Here is a 17,716-nt window from a genome sequence, read left to right as displayed (position 1 = left end):
ACTCCTCTTCATCCCAGGGAAAGACTGCCCTCACATGGACCTGTCGGTCACTGTTGAGGGCATCACAGTATTTCCTTCCTCAACTGCGAGGAACCTGGGTGTAATCCTCGATGACCAACTATCCTGCACCCCCAACATCACTGCTGTGGCCCGATCCTGCAGATTTGCCCTCTACAATATCCGCAGGATTCGGACCTTCCTCACAAAGGATGCAACGCAGCTCTTGGTCCAAGCACTGGTCATCTCCCGCCTTGACTACTGCAACTCTCTCCTGGCCGGACTCCCGGCCTATGCGATTAAACCATTGCAGCGTATCCAGAACGCTGCAGCACGCCTTATCTTCAATCTACCCAAATTCTCCCACGTGACCCCCCTCCTCCGTGACCTCCACTGGCTCCCTGTTGCAGCACGCATCCAATTCAAGACGATGACACTGGCCTTCAGGGCCATCAATGGAACGGCACCTGCCTACCTTCAAACACTGGTCAAACCTCATGCCCCGAAGCGAGCACTCCGCTCCTCTACTTCAGCTGGCCGGCTGGTACCACCCTCGCTGAAATCAAACAAATGTCGCTCAGCAAAGTCCAGACTCTTCTCTGTTCTGGCGCCTCAGTGGTGGAACGAACTCCCGACCAATGTCAGGACAGCAGAGTCATTTGCCATCTTCCGAAAAAGGCTCAAGACTCACCTGTTCAGACTTCACCTCGACTCTACATAGCATGACCCACTAACACCCTCCCTCGACCCCCCCCCCCCCCCCCCGCAAAAAAAAAAAAAAAAAAACTCGGATCGTAGCACTGTTACTCTTGAAGTACTACTTTACTCAGATGAGGACCTAGCACTTGTTCTATTTTTAGCTCTTACTGCATCGGCAATGATACGTCGTGGTTTCTTTGTTTCCTTCTTTTGACAAATGTACTTATTGTAAGTCGCTTTGGACAAAAGCGTCTGCTAAATGACCTAAATGTAAATGTAAATGTAAATAGTTATTGTGTCCCTTTTATCAATATCCAAACAGACGAATAAACATGCCTTTCAGTATCTCTTACAGCAAATTAGTGGTCAAATTAACGAAGAGGATAGGACTTCTGAGGTGCAGACACTGCGCTCAGCTGTTGTTTGGCCAGACTAGTTCCAATCTATAATCTTAGTGCTTGCTGAGGCACAATCTGTGTGCTCTTTTTCGATATGCTAAACAAAGAAGATGCATACTGTAAACAAGACAGTTTTGGAGATGTGGTAGAATTTGTCTAGCTGATTCCTCCTGTTTCCAGTCTTTATGCCAAGCTAGGCTAAACTTTGGAGTGAGATGACAAAAAAAATGGTATCTCCCCATTTCTGGAATGTCTTTTTATCAAATTTTAACAAATTTGTGTTTCCAAATTTCCAAATCACGGTTCTCTAGCCGGAGATATTCGATGACGTTTGTAATGGGAGCAATCTTGATGATAGTCTTTTCCTCTCTTTTATATTTTGGCAAACGTACTTTTTTCCTTTCTACTCCAGGGAATGACCCTTGCCGCAGCGTGTGCTCCTCCAGGAGGGGGGCGCAATCCGGTGACCCCCCGATTCATCCGCCACTTCAGCATGCTGTGTCTTCCCACGCCCTCGGAACACAGCCTCAAGCAGATCTTCAAGGTGAGGAAACATACACAGACACAAACATCATTACACAACTAACGATTTGAGAGAATGAGCTTTAAACACATTTACATTAACATTTAGGGCATTTAGCAGACTTTTCAAAGCGATTTACAATAAGTACATTTGTCATAAGAGAGAAACCACAACATGTCATTGCCGATAAAGTAAGAACAAGTGTTAAGGCTGGATTATGCTTCCGCATCGACACAACGCAAGGGGGCTTGCGGACCCCTTGCGTCCTTGCGGACCCCCCTTACGTCAACGCAAGGGCCTGACGTGTGCCTCCCAAAAATCCTCGACGCGCGTCGAGGCGACGCAACAGCAACGCAACACCAACGCAGCGGCTTTGGCTGTGATTGGTCCGCTAACTACATCCGCTGGAGACCGCTATCCGGTTTCCACTCATAAACACCGCCATTTAAACTTTTAAAAGGCTACTTTTATTGTTTTCACCTCGTTTTATTGTTTGCACCTTCTCGCTTTTGCACAAAGAAATAAAACACCAAGTTCTGAAAAATTGTGGATGTTTAAAGCCGGAAAGTAAACAAATACGCTATAACGAGGCTACGACGATATACGTCAAGAGTCTCGGTCGGTCGGTCAGTCTTTACAAAAAACATAGCGCCCTTTCCCGGTGTGGCATTGAATTGCATTTCGACACGTAAACCCAACGCAGAACCATCACGGTCTCCAAGCAACTGCGTGTCACACATTTGTCTACAGATGGTTAATTTCCCGACACCAGTGTCGGGGCATCATTGAGCCTCTATCGCCTTTGGTTTTTGCAAATGGCTTTTTGGACAATTCATGTCAATGGGCGCTGGAGTCGGTAAGTGAAATGACTCTGATTGCCTGTTCAGCTCACCCAGCTATTCCTAACAACTAAAGTCAAGAGGGCACAAACCTCTTTCATCTGATCATAAAAATACATCAATATTTTCACAATGACATGGAAAGAAACTAAATGGTGAGTGAGAGTGATGTGGAAATGGTAGGCAGACGCTATTTTTTCTGTTTACGTATCATAACGACATGAATATCTACAGTCCATTTATTCATTCATTTCATTTAGGTCATTTAGCAGACGCTTTGGAGAGGTCCCGGAGAGGTCATCTTTCATTCTGGATTTATCGTTGCTCATTTTTTCATCTTTTGTGCGTCTTGGCCCTTAGACCTGTTATTATTATATCACTGCTTTAAAACCTGTGCTGAAAATTACAAACACAATTAAATGTTGAAAATCTTAACTTGTCATTTAACCCATTTGTAATTTTGAGCACATTTCCTACCAAACTGGTTCAGGAACATTATGTGTACGTTATGTGGACAGAATGTGGAACGTACATGCACGCCTCTCTATGATAACTGATGCTTGCCTTTTCACCCTCTTTCATTTCTCCGCTGACCCCACTAACAATAAAACTTCATTCTATCTTTCATGCTTTTTATGATCTTTTCCCCCCTACCAACCCTCCTCCAGGCTATCCTGAGCGGTTTCCTTCGTGAGTTTTCCCAGGCGGTGAAGGACTGTACCAGTCAGATTGTGGATGCAGCCGTGGAGATTTATGATCGCTTGAGTGTAGATCTGTTGCCCACTCCAGCTAAATCACACTATGTCTTCAATCTCCGGGATCTCTCCAAGTGTGTCCAAGGTGAGTCATGAGCACACCCATGGACACAATCACATTCACATCAGCTCATTGGACACCCAGGAAAGTTATAACAGTTAACTATAACAGTTGAAGTTATCACAATTGCTAACAGTTAACGGGCCTGAGGCTGGGCAGTTGTGGATTCCGGTTTGTCCATAGTTATAAAGCAATAGATGCAACATTACATCATAAATCATGGAAAAATCGTCCTTCACCTTACTTGGGTATTTACAATCCCCATCATTGGGCAACAACTGGTTGCCAGGGAGGCTAGCATCACTGTCAGTATAGAGTCCAATAGATTTATTATTTACATATGGGTCAATTACAACTACAGTTAGTCAGCTAGGTAACTTTACCGTTAACTACCAAGTAATGGACTCACTGATGCTGATTGCTAACTCTCACCAGTATTGATCTGTTAGCTTCACAGATAACATTGTTTTAATGTTGGCTTCACTAACGTGGCTCAAAGGTAACGTTTAGTAAGTCGTTGTACATTATTAATATATGATGGCTAAAGAGCTGATTCCATGCCAACCAAGTGTAAAGTAAACATACAACAAGTGGATGTCAATTTGAGGGAAATGTGTGTTTCTCTCTTGTGTGCCTGAATTGCCAATAGGCCATAGTATTGAATCTATTTAGGATGTCTACATAAAATATATTGCTAAGGTAAATTTTCTTCATGATTGAAAGCATGATCAAATTCAACCAGAATCTTTTCTTTCAGCTTCAGCTCATTACTTTGAATACAATACAGTATTGGTATAAATCATAGGAGAAAATTACGGCAAGTAAAACTAGACCCTGGTAAGATGGCCACTAAGAGGTTCAACCCTGAATGTATTAGAACACGTACCATCTATTGTTGGGCTAGCGAGCAGTCTAGACACATTTGTATTTTAGCGATTTTCAGAGACAGAAATAGACATTTGAGAGAGAAAAGAATAACATGCTGAAACACTGGAAGCTGTGTACAGCGTAAAGCACAAAATAGATCACTAAACATGCATGTTAATGTTACGTATACGTACACTGCTCTTTTCTTAAACAGCACACATCAAACGTTAGCTTGCTGAAAGAGACAGTGACAGTTACAGAGAATGCCTTCGTCTTTGTACCTCACAGCTTCAGGGCACAGCTGTGATTTATCTCTTCAAGCCACATTAGCAACATTTATAAGCTCTGTCTCAGCCTTATGCTCCCAAATCGTCTGCACCATCACCCACTCTGCCTCCTTCCCTCACTCGCTCCCTCTCTCCCTTTACCCAGCAGGCATCATTGCAGTACGTAGATGAGTTTAAGTGACTGCCACAACTGCTTTCTGTACACCACTTGTTCAACATTGCTAGAGTGCATTACTCAAACACACAGTTCCCCTTAGCAATACATCCTTTTGAAAAGAGGCAATAAAATGATGCGCACACAACTTCTTATATCACTGACATCACATGGCCTCTCTCTATACAATGTCCTCCTCTGTTTTGTTTTCCTTATGTTAATATGGCTTTGATTTAGTTTTTTTGCATTGGGACAAATGTTAAGAGTTGGGTTTGTTTCAGAGCATATTGAGATAAGTAAAGCAGTTTGCACAAGATGAGCAACAGAAACATATTGTAGAGAGCTGGAGCTTTGCTTTTAACTACGCATTTGCATGCATATGATAGCTGCCTCGCATATCCTGCGTCTGCTTGAAGCATTTAAGTTAAAATGGACCATACGTCCTCTTGTTGACCTCTCTTGATGTCCAGGTTTACTACAGTGTGAGCCGAGTCAAGTGAGAGACAAGAACCAAATCTTCCGTCTCTTCTGTCACGAGTGTCAACGAGTGTTCCACGACCGACTCATCAACAACCAAGATAAGACCCATTTCAACACCATCGTCTCAGAAATGGCCAGTAAGAACTCACTCTGCTAAATGCACAACTCTACCCATTTCTCCCCACTTATTTTGCATCTTTAGCAATGCCCCTCCAGTGACCCTCTTTTCCCTTTTGCTAGGCAAATATTTTAGTATTAACATGGAGCCTTCATACTTTGTGAGTCAGCCCATTATATTTGGGGACTTCATTAAGGTCAGTTTCCCAGAAACACTTTATAAGAGTGGATGTCTATGTTAACACTGAAATACCAAACACAACCTACCAACCTGTATTCATTCCCATTTCTCTCCTACTAATAATCCCTTTAGATGGGTGCAGAGAAAGAGGATCGTCTTTATCAGGATCTGACGGACATGAATAAGATTCAGGCCATTCTCCAGGACTACCTCGATGATTACAACATGACATTCTCCAAGGAGACCATGCTGGTTTTCTTCCAGGATGCCGTCGAGCATGTCTCCAGGTGTGTACATTCTGCACCATTGACTTGCCAGTATTTTTTGGAAGGATTTTAACTGTAGGTGGGGAAAATTGGGAAATGAAAGTTACACCAAGGGAGAAGTTACACGGCAGAATTCAATATCTAGAGAGACACAGTGACATTTTCAAGGAGGGTATGAAAAACTTCTCTGTGGTGCAATTAGAGTTAAGTGTTTGAAATAGGCATTGGTAATTTTGCTACTGATGGTGTCGTCACTAAACTGTTTAGATGAACTTTGCTGATTTAGTTCTTTGAGTATATTAAGACTCATGTCTCTATAAATGACAGCAGCTCATTTCTATTCTATGTATAAAATTGTTAAAAAACATTCCATTTTCTTGAAATGACAGTCTGAATAAAGTCTGAATGACAAGAGGTATTAGTTGATTGCAAAACCACGCAGTTGGCAAGATCAAAAGAAATGAAGTAAACAATTATTCTAAGTATCTTCCTTATCAGAGAAACAAGCTTAGGAAACATTTGCAGCAGCTCGGCTCGCAGCAGCCCAGGGACATCCTTTGTCTGATGAATAGCGCCAGAGAAACAATGATTTTTAACATGAAACAGATGTGTTCAGTGTTTTTTTCCCTCAGTTTTAATCACTGGATACATTTGTTTTGGAGAGGAGGAGACTTCTGCAAATAATTTGGCTCCCTCCTGAATGATAAACACTGAATCCGGAACAGGAATCCAAACTGGGAGAAGCTTCATGGAATGATGACCATGTTATTTGAGACAACAACTGATCCCTCATTACTTTACCGCATCACCAAACCGTGTATTTAGTTAATGTTTTGATTGAGAGACTTTGACCAAGACCCTGTAACCAAGACATAGCATCGAACCTGTACCTTTAGAAACACAACATTGTATCCTCTTTTTGTTTACAAACTATGACTTTTTTCCTCATCTTCTAGGATTTCACGTATGATTCGCCAGGAGAGAGGCAATGCTCTGCTAGTTGGGGTGGGAGGTACAGGCAAGCAGTCACTCACTCGGTTGGCATCCCACATGTGTGGGTACTGCTGCTTCGAGATCGAACTGAGCCGAGGCTACAATTACAACAGCTTCCATGAAGACTTGAGAAGGCTCTACAAGATGGCTGGTATTGAGGGCAAAGATATGGTTTTCCTCTTTACGGATAGTCAGGTATGATGGGGGGGGGGCTTGGCTTCTATGAAATTAATAAACATTTGGATGCCTGCAGATTGTTTTTTCTGGATTCTGCATTTTGTACACGTTCTCTTTCTTGCTGTAGATTGTGGTGGAGGAGTTTTTGGAGGATATCAACAACATGCTGAACTCTGGGGAGGTGCCCAGCCTTTTTGAGAAAGATGAGCTGGAACAAGTACTAGCGGCCACCCGCCCTAAAGCCAAAGAGGCTGGAATCAGTGAGGAGAACAGGGATGAGGTGCGCACAAACAATTACTGTAGAAAACAAATGTAGCATAGTATATATCTGTGCAAGCAATGTGCCAGACTGCTGTCATGTCAAAGAGGCACGAATAAGCCGATCTAAAATTGAGCTGATATGCCCACCGGATGTTTAAGTTGTTGTCTTAAGGATTCTTAAGAAAGTACATAAGATTTCAGAAACAACACACAATCACGTTGTTTCCCACAAAGGTCTGAAATAGTCATAGAGTCTTAGCAAGCGTAGTCAACTGAAGTCGGTTGATCTGAGCAAGCTGTAAGAAAATATCAACATTAATGTTATTTGCCTGCTGAGACCAAACCTTCAGAAGTTATTGAATCCGTTTATGTGGCTTTCAGGTGTTCCAGTATTTCATCTCCTGTGTGCGGGCAAAGCTGCACATCGTGCTGTGTATGAGTCCTGTGGGTGATGCATTCAGGTCCCGCTGTCGTATGTTTCCTTCACTGGTTAACTGCTGCACCATCGACTGGTTTGTGCAGGTATGCTGAGATGGCTCTAGTCCTACTCCATTTGGTTTTAGGGTTGTATAATGAGAGATGACTGGGTAATTATTATACATAAAAAGCCACAGAATATAAATACAATTATTGTAACTGTTATGAACGAGGTTATAGGAATAACCTACATGCTTGTTAGAAAGTAGAATTACTCTCCTTGTCTTGAACCAGTCTACGGCACCGTTCTTCTTTCAATCTTGCAACATGCTGCTGGTCCTTGTAAGTGGAACCAAAATGTAATTTCTTTTCCACTCTGGCATCATTTTCCAGCCCCTTCTTTTGGTAATGCATTTTTCTTGTTTTATTATCCTCTCTCTCAGCCACAATTCTATTCACCTGCCCTTTTTCATGATTATAGTTTATGGTTTTCTATCCAAATTGTTTCATGAATGTCCTTTGTTAGCGTTTACATTTTTTGTAATTTGCATCTGTAATTATTTTATTTGCTGTGCTGTTGAGTCATTGTGCAAATAAACATATTCTTATCCTCTTTCCTCCCACGGTGCCCAGTGGCCTCGTGAGGCGCTGCTCTCTGTCTCTCAGGCTTTCTTTCAGAATGTGGACTTTGGCAGTGAGGAGCTGAGACAGAGCTTCTCCAGCATGTGCGTGGAGATACATGTTAGTATCACTGACATGGCTGAGCGCTTCTACTCAGAGCTGAGGCGCCGGTACTATACCACACCTACCTCCTACCTGGAGCTCATCAACCTCTACCTGTCCATGCTAGAGGAAAAGAGACAGCATTTAGTTAATGTAAGTCCGACCAATACAATGCACAAGCAGTTATCAGGACAAGTGATGCGTTGTTGTGATGGATCTTTACCTTTCTTTTAACAGTCAACTGCAGCTAGTTGCGCTAGCTGGCGCTAAGTAGTAATTAGTCAAATCTCAGTGATTAGCTTCATTGTGGTGTTGCACTGCTATTATTATTTTATTGTTTTGCTTAGTTTATTTCAAATGTAAAATAAAAAAATAATACTAATTTACATTACACATATAGCAAACTCAATATATTAATTCTAAATCAACAACAACATATCATGTACATGTCCGAAAAAGAAGGAAGACTTTTTCACTTTGTCTAGTCAATTACTCGATAAATTGATGATTCGATAAATACTTCCACTGCATACTTGTTTTTGCCTATTACAAATGTATTTTATTAAAAGTAGCGCTAAGATGTTGATCTGAATTCATATTGACTGTCATTCAGCAAATTGTGCTTCTCAATGAAACTATCCTGTCTTTCAATGAAGAGGTTTTTTTTCCGTTATTTTGGATAGTTGGAAAAGTAAATGCTAGTGAAGCTGTGGATGTTGCATATAGGCTTCTTGTTTGGTTGTTTGTGTGTGCCTGTAAAGTATGGATAATTTACCATTGTGTGGGTGTGTTTATGTAAAGGCCAAGGATCGTGTGAAGAACGGTCTGACCAAACTGCTGGAGACCAATGACCTTGTGGACAAAATGAAAGAGGACCTGTCTGCTCTGGAGCCAGTCCTGAAACAAAAAAACATTGATGTTGATGCCCTCATGGAGAAATTGGCTTTAGACCAGGAGACCGCTGATGAGGTGTGTGTGTGTGTGTGTGTGTGTGTGTCTTTCAAAACTATTGTCTATTGTTTCCTATAAGGTGCAGAAAAGCATGAAACCCTTACTTCTTCTCTGTTGTAGTGGATGTCTATGTTTCCTCTAAAAATATCCATTCGACAGGTGCGTAAAGTAGTGCTGGAGGATGAGGCTTTGGCCAAGTTCAAAGCTGAAGACACACAGGCCATAGCTGATGATGCCCAGAGGGACCTGGATGAGGCTCTGCCAGCCCTGGAGGGGGCCAATCAGGCCCTTAATTCTCTCGATAAGGCTGACATCTCTGAGATCAAGGTGTTCACCAAACCCCCAGACATGGTCATGACGGTCATGGAGGCCGTCTGCATCCTGCTCGGCTGCAAGTCAGTGTACTTCTCTCTCTTTATTAAAAAAAATGTTTCTTCCGCAAGGTTTTATTAGAGAGGTATCGCTGTCTCTCATATCACATGAAAGTGCCCATTTCTCCCCAGCTGATATTCCATTATTACAAACTCACTGCTCACCAATTATGTCACATCCTTACATTCTATTAATGAAGGAAATGAATCAAATTAGGGATGGCAGATGTCATTTTTAGCAATCCCTAAAACGATTATCATCATTATAATCACAATCTTCTCTGTTGTTTTTGAGGCAGTGTTTCAAAGGTATGAGGTAAACTAACGTGTCTATTGCCTTACAGACCGGACTGGCTCGGTGCCAAGCAAGTCCTGGGAGATGCCAATTTCCTCAGGCGTCTGACAGACTATGACAAGGACAATATCAAGCCCCAGATCCTGCTTAAGCTGCAAAAATACGTCAACAACCCGGATTTCATACCTGAGAAGGTCTGTTTGGATTTGGATATGTCAGTCAGATTTTTTGTAGGGCTCAGCAATAACATTGTAAATGGATTTATAAAGCATATTTCATGTCTTCATTCAATCCTTCACACACATTTGTACACTTATGGTAGCCTTGTCCAGTGAAACTGGAAAAGAACTGATTGATTTTTGATTATATTGTTTTGTATCCATCTGATATGTAGATTTTGTGATGGCATGAATTGTCAATAATTTAGGGAACACACCACAGCATCAATATCTGCTACTTGGTTGAATGTGTTATTGTGTTACTTTAAGGTGGAGAAGGTATCCAAAGCCTGCAGATCAATGTGCATGTGGGTCAGAGCCATGCATCTGTACTCCAGAGTCCTCAAAGAAGTCGGCCCTAAGAGAGAAACACTGGCCAAGGCTCAGGTCAGTACAGTATATAAAGTTTTCACACATATTACAATCTAAAGGATTTTGCTTTACATACTCTTTGTTTAAATATCAATTATGTCTGTATTTGCCAAGTCTATTACAATTAAAGCATTCTTCCAGTAAACACCAGTTCATTCTCTATTCTCTCTCAGTCTCATTCAGAATTGCCGTGCAGACATTTGACCAAGAAATGATGATACACAATTGACTAAATGTTCTCGAAATATATTCATTAATGGTATTTTCCTCTATTTCAACCAATGCAGGAGGAGCTGGATATGACGATGGCAACACTGAGGGAGAAGCAACAAAAGCTTGAGGAGGTGGAGGACCAGATCAATCTCCTACAGGAGCAGTTTGACAGAAACCTCACTGAGAAGGAGGATTTGGGTAAGGGGTGTGCAAATAAAGACTTTAACTCTTCCTGAGTTTTAAACTGCACAACAACTGTATTATTATATGAAGTAGCTGGATGCTGAAAATCTGATGCTACACTGAATTAAAAAAATAATATATGCTTCTCTGTTTTCATACTACCCCTCTCTCTCGCTTTCTCTCTCGCTCTCTCTATCTATCTATATCTATCTCTCTATCTCTATCTATCTCTCTATCTATCTCTCTATATCTATCTATCTCTCTATATATATATATCTCTATATCTCTCTATCTATCTGTATCTATCTCTATCTATCTATCTATCTATCTATCTATCTATCTATCTATCTATCTATATCGCTATCTCTATCTATCTCTCTATCTCTATCTATCTCTCTATATATATATATCTCTATATCTCTCTATCTATCTGTATCTATCTCTATCTATCTATCTATCTATCTCTCTATATCGCTATCTCTATCTATCTCTCTATATCTATCTATCTCTCTATATATATATATCTATATCTCTCTATCTATCTGTATCTATCTCTATCTATCTATCTATCTATCTATCTATCTATCTATCTCTCTATATCGCTATCTCTATCTATCTCTCTATCTCTATCTATCTCTCTCTATCTATCTATCTATCTATCTATCTATCTATCTATCTATCTATCTATCTATCTATCTATCTATCTATCTATCTATCTATCTATCTCTATATCTCTGTATATATCTCTCTCTATCTATCTCTATCTATCTCTATCAATCTATCAATCTATCAATCTATCAATCTATCTCTATCTATCTCTATCTCTATCTAAGTTAACACCATGGCTCTGACACAGGCTCGGTTGACCAGAGCAGGGAAGCTGACCTCTGCTCTTGGTAATGAGCAGGTACGCTGGGAAGAAAGTGTTGCCTTGTTTGAGCAGGAGATCGTCAACGTTGTGGGGAACGTCTTCATTGCAGCTGCTTGTGTGGCCTACTTTGGAGCTTTTACCTCTCACTACAGACAGCTGGTATGTACAGGATTACTCTGGTATGCAGAATGGGCAACTTGTAGGTAGTGTACTCTCCAGTGATGGGAATAACGGCGTTGAAATAAACGGCGTTACTAACGCCGTTACTTTTTTCAGTAACGAGTAATCTAACTAATTACTTTGACTGTCACTATAACGCCGTTATCATTGCCGACACCCCGTTACTGCACGTTACTCAAGTCGCACAATGAACTTTTTTTTAACTTCATGATAGGACTCGTGCGCGTGTTGTCATGAGAGAAGGGAGGATGAGATAACCTCTCAGCAATTATTGGCTGATGTATAGTAAGATTACGTCTTCAGGTCGTGCCTGGTCTCAGCAGCCTGTTGTCCGTGGAGAAACGTGCAAACTTGCCGCGAGCTGAAGCCGGAGTTTGGGCTGCTGCTGGTCTGAGCGGCGCGCGAGGGCCACGCGGGCCCCGGTGTCCCGCCGTTCTGGTGTTGGACGGGAATCCGGTATAGCTGTGGAGCGCGGATGGTGAAGACGGTGGTGATGATGATGATGATGAACGGCGCAGCGGCACGAGGCACCGGGGTCATTATGTCTACTGCTGTGCGCTCTGACCCTGTTTTGTGATATATGACAGACACAGCGTCTCCCACTGTATAATTTCTCCTCAAGTTTTAATTATTCCCGCATGCGAGGTGCGGAGAATGCGATCTCAATTATTATACACAAGACAACACGCTACGCGACTATAGGAGTAGACTACAAGACTACAGTTTGCCATCTCATTACAAGAAAAATCCAAATTCTTTGACATAAAGCAACTTTTTTTTTTACAGTAACGCAAATAGTTACTTTCCCTGGTAACTAGTTACTTTTATTATAAAGTAATTCAGTTACTAACTCAGTTACTTTTTGGAACAAGTAGTGAGTAACTATAACTAATTACTTTTTTAAAGTAACGTTCCCAACACTGGTACTCTCGAGTTCACACCTTGTTCCCTTTATCTATCTATCTATCTATCTATCTATCTATCTATCTATCTATCTATCTATCTATCTATTGTGATAATATCAGAAAGAAAAAAACAAGAAACAAATTTCATTACAAAATATGCAGGATACAAAAACAGAAAGAATGGTTGTTCTGAGGAATGCCTCAAACCGAAATATGAATGCACTAATGCATGTCTGTGCCCCCTTTCCCCAGCTAATTGACCAGTGGATAACACAGTGCCAGGAACTGAACATCCCCATCAGTTCCAGCTTCAGCCTGATAAACATTCTGGGTGACCCATTTGTCATCCGCCAGTGGAACACAGAGGGTCTGCCTCGTGACGCTGTCTCTACGGAGAACGGGATCCTGGTGACGGAGGGCCACCGCTGGCCTCTCATGATCGACCCGCAGGATCAGGTGAACTAGAAACAACATGCAGCGTGTTCGAGGCGTGCAGCAATTTGTTAATAGCTGTGATTGGTCAGTTAATCAGTTTTGATATTTGAGGAGCTCTATTTTTCATCTACATCTAAAACACCCATCGTGTCATGTTATCGTCACGTAAATGTCATGTACACACTGGGTTACAAATATTATTTAATAAGAATAGAATAATGTTTTATTCTACAAAATCTTTTGGATTTCATATGATTTAACAAATTGACTAAATGGCTGTGATAAAAAAATATCTCTCAAAATAGAACTTCTTGTCAGACACAATCTGACACAAAGTCACGGCCTCAGGACACACACACACACACACACATCCCATTTTCCCACACAGTGAGGAAACCAGCTCACCCAGACATACAAACATTTATAGGATGGAAATATTAAGTAAGCATCGTTTTTTTCCCCTCCTGCGCTACCATTGCTACATATCACATCAAGTGCATGAAATATATTCATTCCTATCGTATACACAATGTATTGACAGTCCATATTTTTGTCACCCTCAGGCCAACCAATGGATCCGCTCTAAGGAGGCCAAGCATGGTCTAAGGGTTGTCAAGTTGACAGACCCAAGCTTTCTCCATACCCTAGAGAACGCTATACGCATGGGTGTGCCTGTCTTGCTAGAGGAGGTAGGAACACGCAAAGAACACGTACAAAAAGTTAATTTTGTAAGCATGCCTTCAGCAAAGGCGTCAAAATATGAGTATTTTCTACTACTTTTTTTGGTTTGCCATTGCACTGTAATTTTACTGTAAACATTTTCAGTAACATAACAAACAGGAGCATATTTTATTGATTACTGTCCTTTTAGTCTACCTTTCATTGAGTTTCTTTTGTTGTTGTAAAAACCTGCAATGGCAAAAAAAGAAGAAGCTGAATATTTATTTTTCTGATGCCTTCCTATTTTTGTGAAATGTGAGTATGTGTATGTACTGTACTGGAACAATCTGTCACTGAAGCATGTATGAGAAAGTTTAAAAAATAGAAGTAAATAAAGACAGCAGTGTTTGGTATCAAGTACATCAGTTTGCTGTTGCTGCAGTTTCCTTTTGACATAGAAGTGAGATGTTTATCCCCAAGTGTTGCATCTTATTTGGCTTGTGTTTGGAGAGTTTTGACACAATGAGACGAATTCCAAAAGTTTGTAAGCGATGTGCTGAGTTGTTCATTCTTATATTGTGTGTGCACAGCTTAAAGAGACCCTAGATCCTGCTCTGGAGCCCATCCTGCTGAAGCAGACATTTGTGGCTGGTGGACGGACATTGATCCGACTTGGAGACTCAGATATTGACTATGACAAGAACTTCAGGTTCTATATGACCACCAAGATGGCCAACCCACACTATCTACCAGAGGTAAGGACAGCCCACACGCCTGTACATCTTCATATTTGGTTCATCTGGCATCAGTTGTGCATAACGCATCTCCAGTTCAGTATGGAGACACCAACTCACCTCTGCTGTTTGCCTCAAGGCAACTATGGCACCCACATATTTATAAGCTTGCAAAACAAAATGCTGCATGTGTTGTGGAGAACACAGTGACACAAAAGACACAAAAGAACCTTTGTGGCCTGGTAGAATGAATGCTTGGCTTCCAGTAATGGCATCGGCTATGGTCAGTTTGCACTTTGCAGGCATTGACAAGTTGTAATCACCTGCCAGCTTCCAACTGTGCTATGGCCTTTTATTTAACAGCAGCCCGGGAGAGCAGTAAACACCATGTGAAAACAAGCTTGTATTCCACTGTGTATTCAAACCAGCAGTGCATGAAGGCAGTAACTTAGACAACATGAACCTGTTGGATAGTTTTCTGTTGATGTTTTGTTTCAAATTGCATGAGAGATTTCAAGTGACATGGCAGTCGTTGTCTCGTTTATGGCTGAATTGACTGTTTCACTTTGTGTGTGTTGTGTGTGTTCCTGCTGCGCTTCAGGTGTGCATCAAAGTTACAATTATCAACTTCACCGTGACCATGTCTGGCCTGGAGGACCAACTGCTTAGGTACATACATGCATAGATATCCATGAAAAACAAGAGATTGCATCTTCCCCGAACCACATGGTCCACACTTACAAACTTTTATACAAGATTATGTACCCCAGTATTTTTCACACGCCATAATCGCTGGTCTTTTTTAACTCCTGTAGTGTATTATTATTTATTCTCCTCCTCAGTGACGTGGTGTGTCTGGAGAGTCCACATCTTGAGGAACAAAGGAATGAGCTAATTGTGCACATCAACGCGGATCGCAGTCAGCTGAAAGATATTGAAGACCGCATTTTGAAGCTTCTCTTCACCTCTGAGGGGAATTTACTTGACAATGAGGATCTCGTTCGGACACTCCAGGAGTCAAAGGTAAATCCGACATTAAGCAATGATCATGATGTTTTCATTATCTGCAAAGACCATTTCAAAGACCGTTTGTAATTGTCCTTCTTATATTCCACAGTAGTGTAGTGGTTAGCATGCAGGGGCCTGGTTTCAAATCGGGGTTCGGGTAGCCTTCTATGGGGAGTTTGAATGTTTTTTTTTTCCCCGTAGGTGAGAATGTTAGCATGAATGGCTTTGGCTCTCTCTCTTTATGTCAGCCCTGTGATAGCGACCCTCCAGGGTGTACCCTGCCTTCGCCCAATATCAGGATCCACAACCCTGAACAGGATAAGTGGTTACAGATGAAACATGGACTGATTCTCGTATTGTCTTTTTCTGTTTCCCTCCTTCCTCGCTACCACAACTCTTCTGTTCTTGTTTTGTAACTATTTTGCTTTGCCTTTTCCTCATTGTTCCTCGCTGTTTTCCCCAGGTGACATCAGAGGCCATAAAGCATCGTCTGGAGGAGGCAGAGGCCACTGAGCTGATGATCAACTCTGCAAGGGAGCGTTACCGACCCGTGGCCACCCGAGGCTCGGTCTTGTACTTTGTCATCGCCAGTCTCTCTGAGATCGATCCAATGTACCAGTTCTCCCTCAAATACTTCAAACAGGTAAGTGAGCATAACCAGGCTTCATTTGTACACGCCACAGAACAATCTCAGTCTTTGCATTATGAAAAGACGTCAAGCCCCCATGTAGCATACTTACCATCATCATGTTCATGATCTGACAATAATCATATTATTTCTATTTATTTCCCATCCTCAGCTCTTTAATTCCACCATTGAAACGTCAGAAAAGTGCAGCGTGTTAGAGGAGCGTCTCCAGATCCTACTGGACAAGATCCTGCTCAACTCCTACATCAATGTCTCCCGTGGTCTCTTCGAGCAGCACAAGCTTATTTACAGCTTCATGTTGTGCATAGAGATCATGAAGCAGCATGGTGAGATTTCTGATGCAGAGTGGCAGTACTTCCTAAAAGGAGCAGTCTCTTTGGAAAAGGTAAGATGAAAGTACATTTTTTCTTTAAATATTGCTGGTAAATTACTGTCGGAAGAGAATCTATCTAATGGGGTTTGGGGGCATTGGCAGAATAAAAGCCAAGGTGAATTATGTCTTAAATCATAAGAGCAATGTGGTTACCAAATTTCATGAATATTGAAGCAACTGTGTCCAAACTAAGGCCTTCCACACATTTGGGGGTGCTATGGAGCTAGTGTTCGTTTCATAAGTTTTAGGCATTACAATGTGTTTTAAGGCTAAAAGTGATTAGGGGTGCTGTAGAGTCCACTGGTAAGCACAATCACGGCAGAGCTTTGCAATTTTCACTAGTAAAGATTCAGAAATGTGATTGTAGCAGAAACATAAGGATGTCTACAAAAACATTACATTCTTTGCACTTTCAGTGACGGGGCCTGACACTTTTGTGCTTGGGCCCGAATTTACTTTTATTAAAACAAGTGAAAAGCCCACTGTTTAGCAGTGCTGGACATTCAAATATCAAAGATCAGCTGAAAAGCTGAGTTTTGCTTAACCAGTATGGTCAATTGCCAGTAAAATAATTTGACCACTGAAGCCAGAACAAATCCTAAGGTATGAATAACCTAATTATAGGAACACACTCCTATATGTATATACTCCAGAGGGATAACATTCTATTTTTAACTGTGTCATGAGCTCACAATAAAAAAAAAAATGTTTTTTTTTTGTTTGTTTTTTTGCTTCCGGGTGTTCTTATAATTAGACAAAAATAGAGAAATGTGTTCCAGTTTGTTGGCTGGATCCTCTTCACTGCAGATGAATCAGGTGCCTTCTTTTATTTTCTCCTAGCCTAAAAATCCCCCCAGGTGGGCCTGTAAGCAGTATCTTGAATTATGATTGAGTTGATATAGAAATAAAAGGCTAAATGAGATCATCTGAACTGAAAGTACAATAGACTTCAGTACAGTTACTTTTTTCATTCCTTTCTCTCACTATATATTTCCATATAATGTGAGCTTCTCTCCCAAACCCAAGTGGGAGTCAGAAGGGTGTGCTGCTGACTCGCCATTGATTTGGGCAATAAAGAAGGGAAAGGTAGAACACAGCAATGA

At 41.4% G+C, this 17,716-nt stretch overlaps 1 protein-coding gene across 1 annotated transcript in view; it reads left to right on the top strand.

The window, feature by feature from the left end:
* dnah6 (dynein, axonemal, heavy chain 6) overlaps positions 1-17,716 on the top strand; it is a gene marked incomplete at its 5' end in the record, with an annotated part of 45,104 nt that overhangs the window by 16,942 nt on the left and 10,446 nt on the right. Inside the window, 22 exons of the mRNA XM_084006580.1 lie at positions 1,507-1,638; positions 3,125-3,296; positions 5,051-5,197; positions 5,301-5,374; positions 5,491-5,645; positions 6,581-6,812; positions 6,922-7,074; positions 7,437-7,577; positions 8,106-8,348; positions 8,997-9,164; positions 9,306-9,541; positions 9,862-10,006; positions 10,301-10,417; positions 10,690-10,813; positions 11,632-11,828; positions 13,007-13,210; positions 13,753-13,878; positions 14,440-14,604; positions 15,185-15,252; positions 15,426-15,606; positions 16,055-16,234; positions 16,392-16,625. Of these exons, the coding sequence (XP_083862706.1) occupies positions 1,507-1,638; positions 3,125-3,296; positions 5,051-5,197; positions 5,301-5,374; positions 5,491-5,645; positions 6,581-6,812; positions 6,922-7,074; positions 7,437-7,577; positions 8,106-8,348; positions 8,997-9,164; positions 9,306-9,541; positions 9,862-10,006; positions 10,301-10,417; positions 10,690-10,813; positions 11,632-11,828; positions 13,007-13,210; positions 13,753-13,878; positions 14,440-14,604; positions 15,185-15,252; positions 15,426-15,606; positions 16,055-16,234; positions 16,392-16,625 (3,594 nt within the window). The remainder of the gene's footprint in view (positions 1-1,506; positions 1,639-3,124; positions 3,297-5,050; positions 5,198-5,300; positions 5,375-5,490; positions 5,646-6,580; positions 6,813-6,921; positions 7,075-7,436; positions 7,578-8,105; positions 8,349-8,996; positions 9,165-9,305; positions 9,542-9,861; positions 10,007-10,300; positions 10,418-10,689; positions 10,814-11,631; positions 11,829-13,006; positions 13,211-13,752; positions 13,879-14,439; positions 14,605-15,184; positions 15,253-15,425; positions 15,607-16,054; positions 16,235-16,391; positions 16,626-17,716) is intronic.

This window comes from Eutrigla gurnardus, assembly GCF_963514095.1.
Source record: "Eutrigla gurnardus genome assembly, chromosome: 3".
Lineage (NCBI taxonomy): Eukaryota > Metazoa > Chordata > Actinopteri > Perciformes > Triglidae > Eutrigla > Eutrigla gurnardus.
This window is presented reverse-complemented; position numbering and strand designations above follow the sequence as displayed.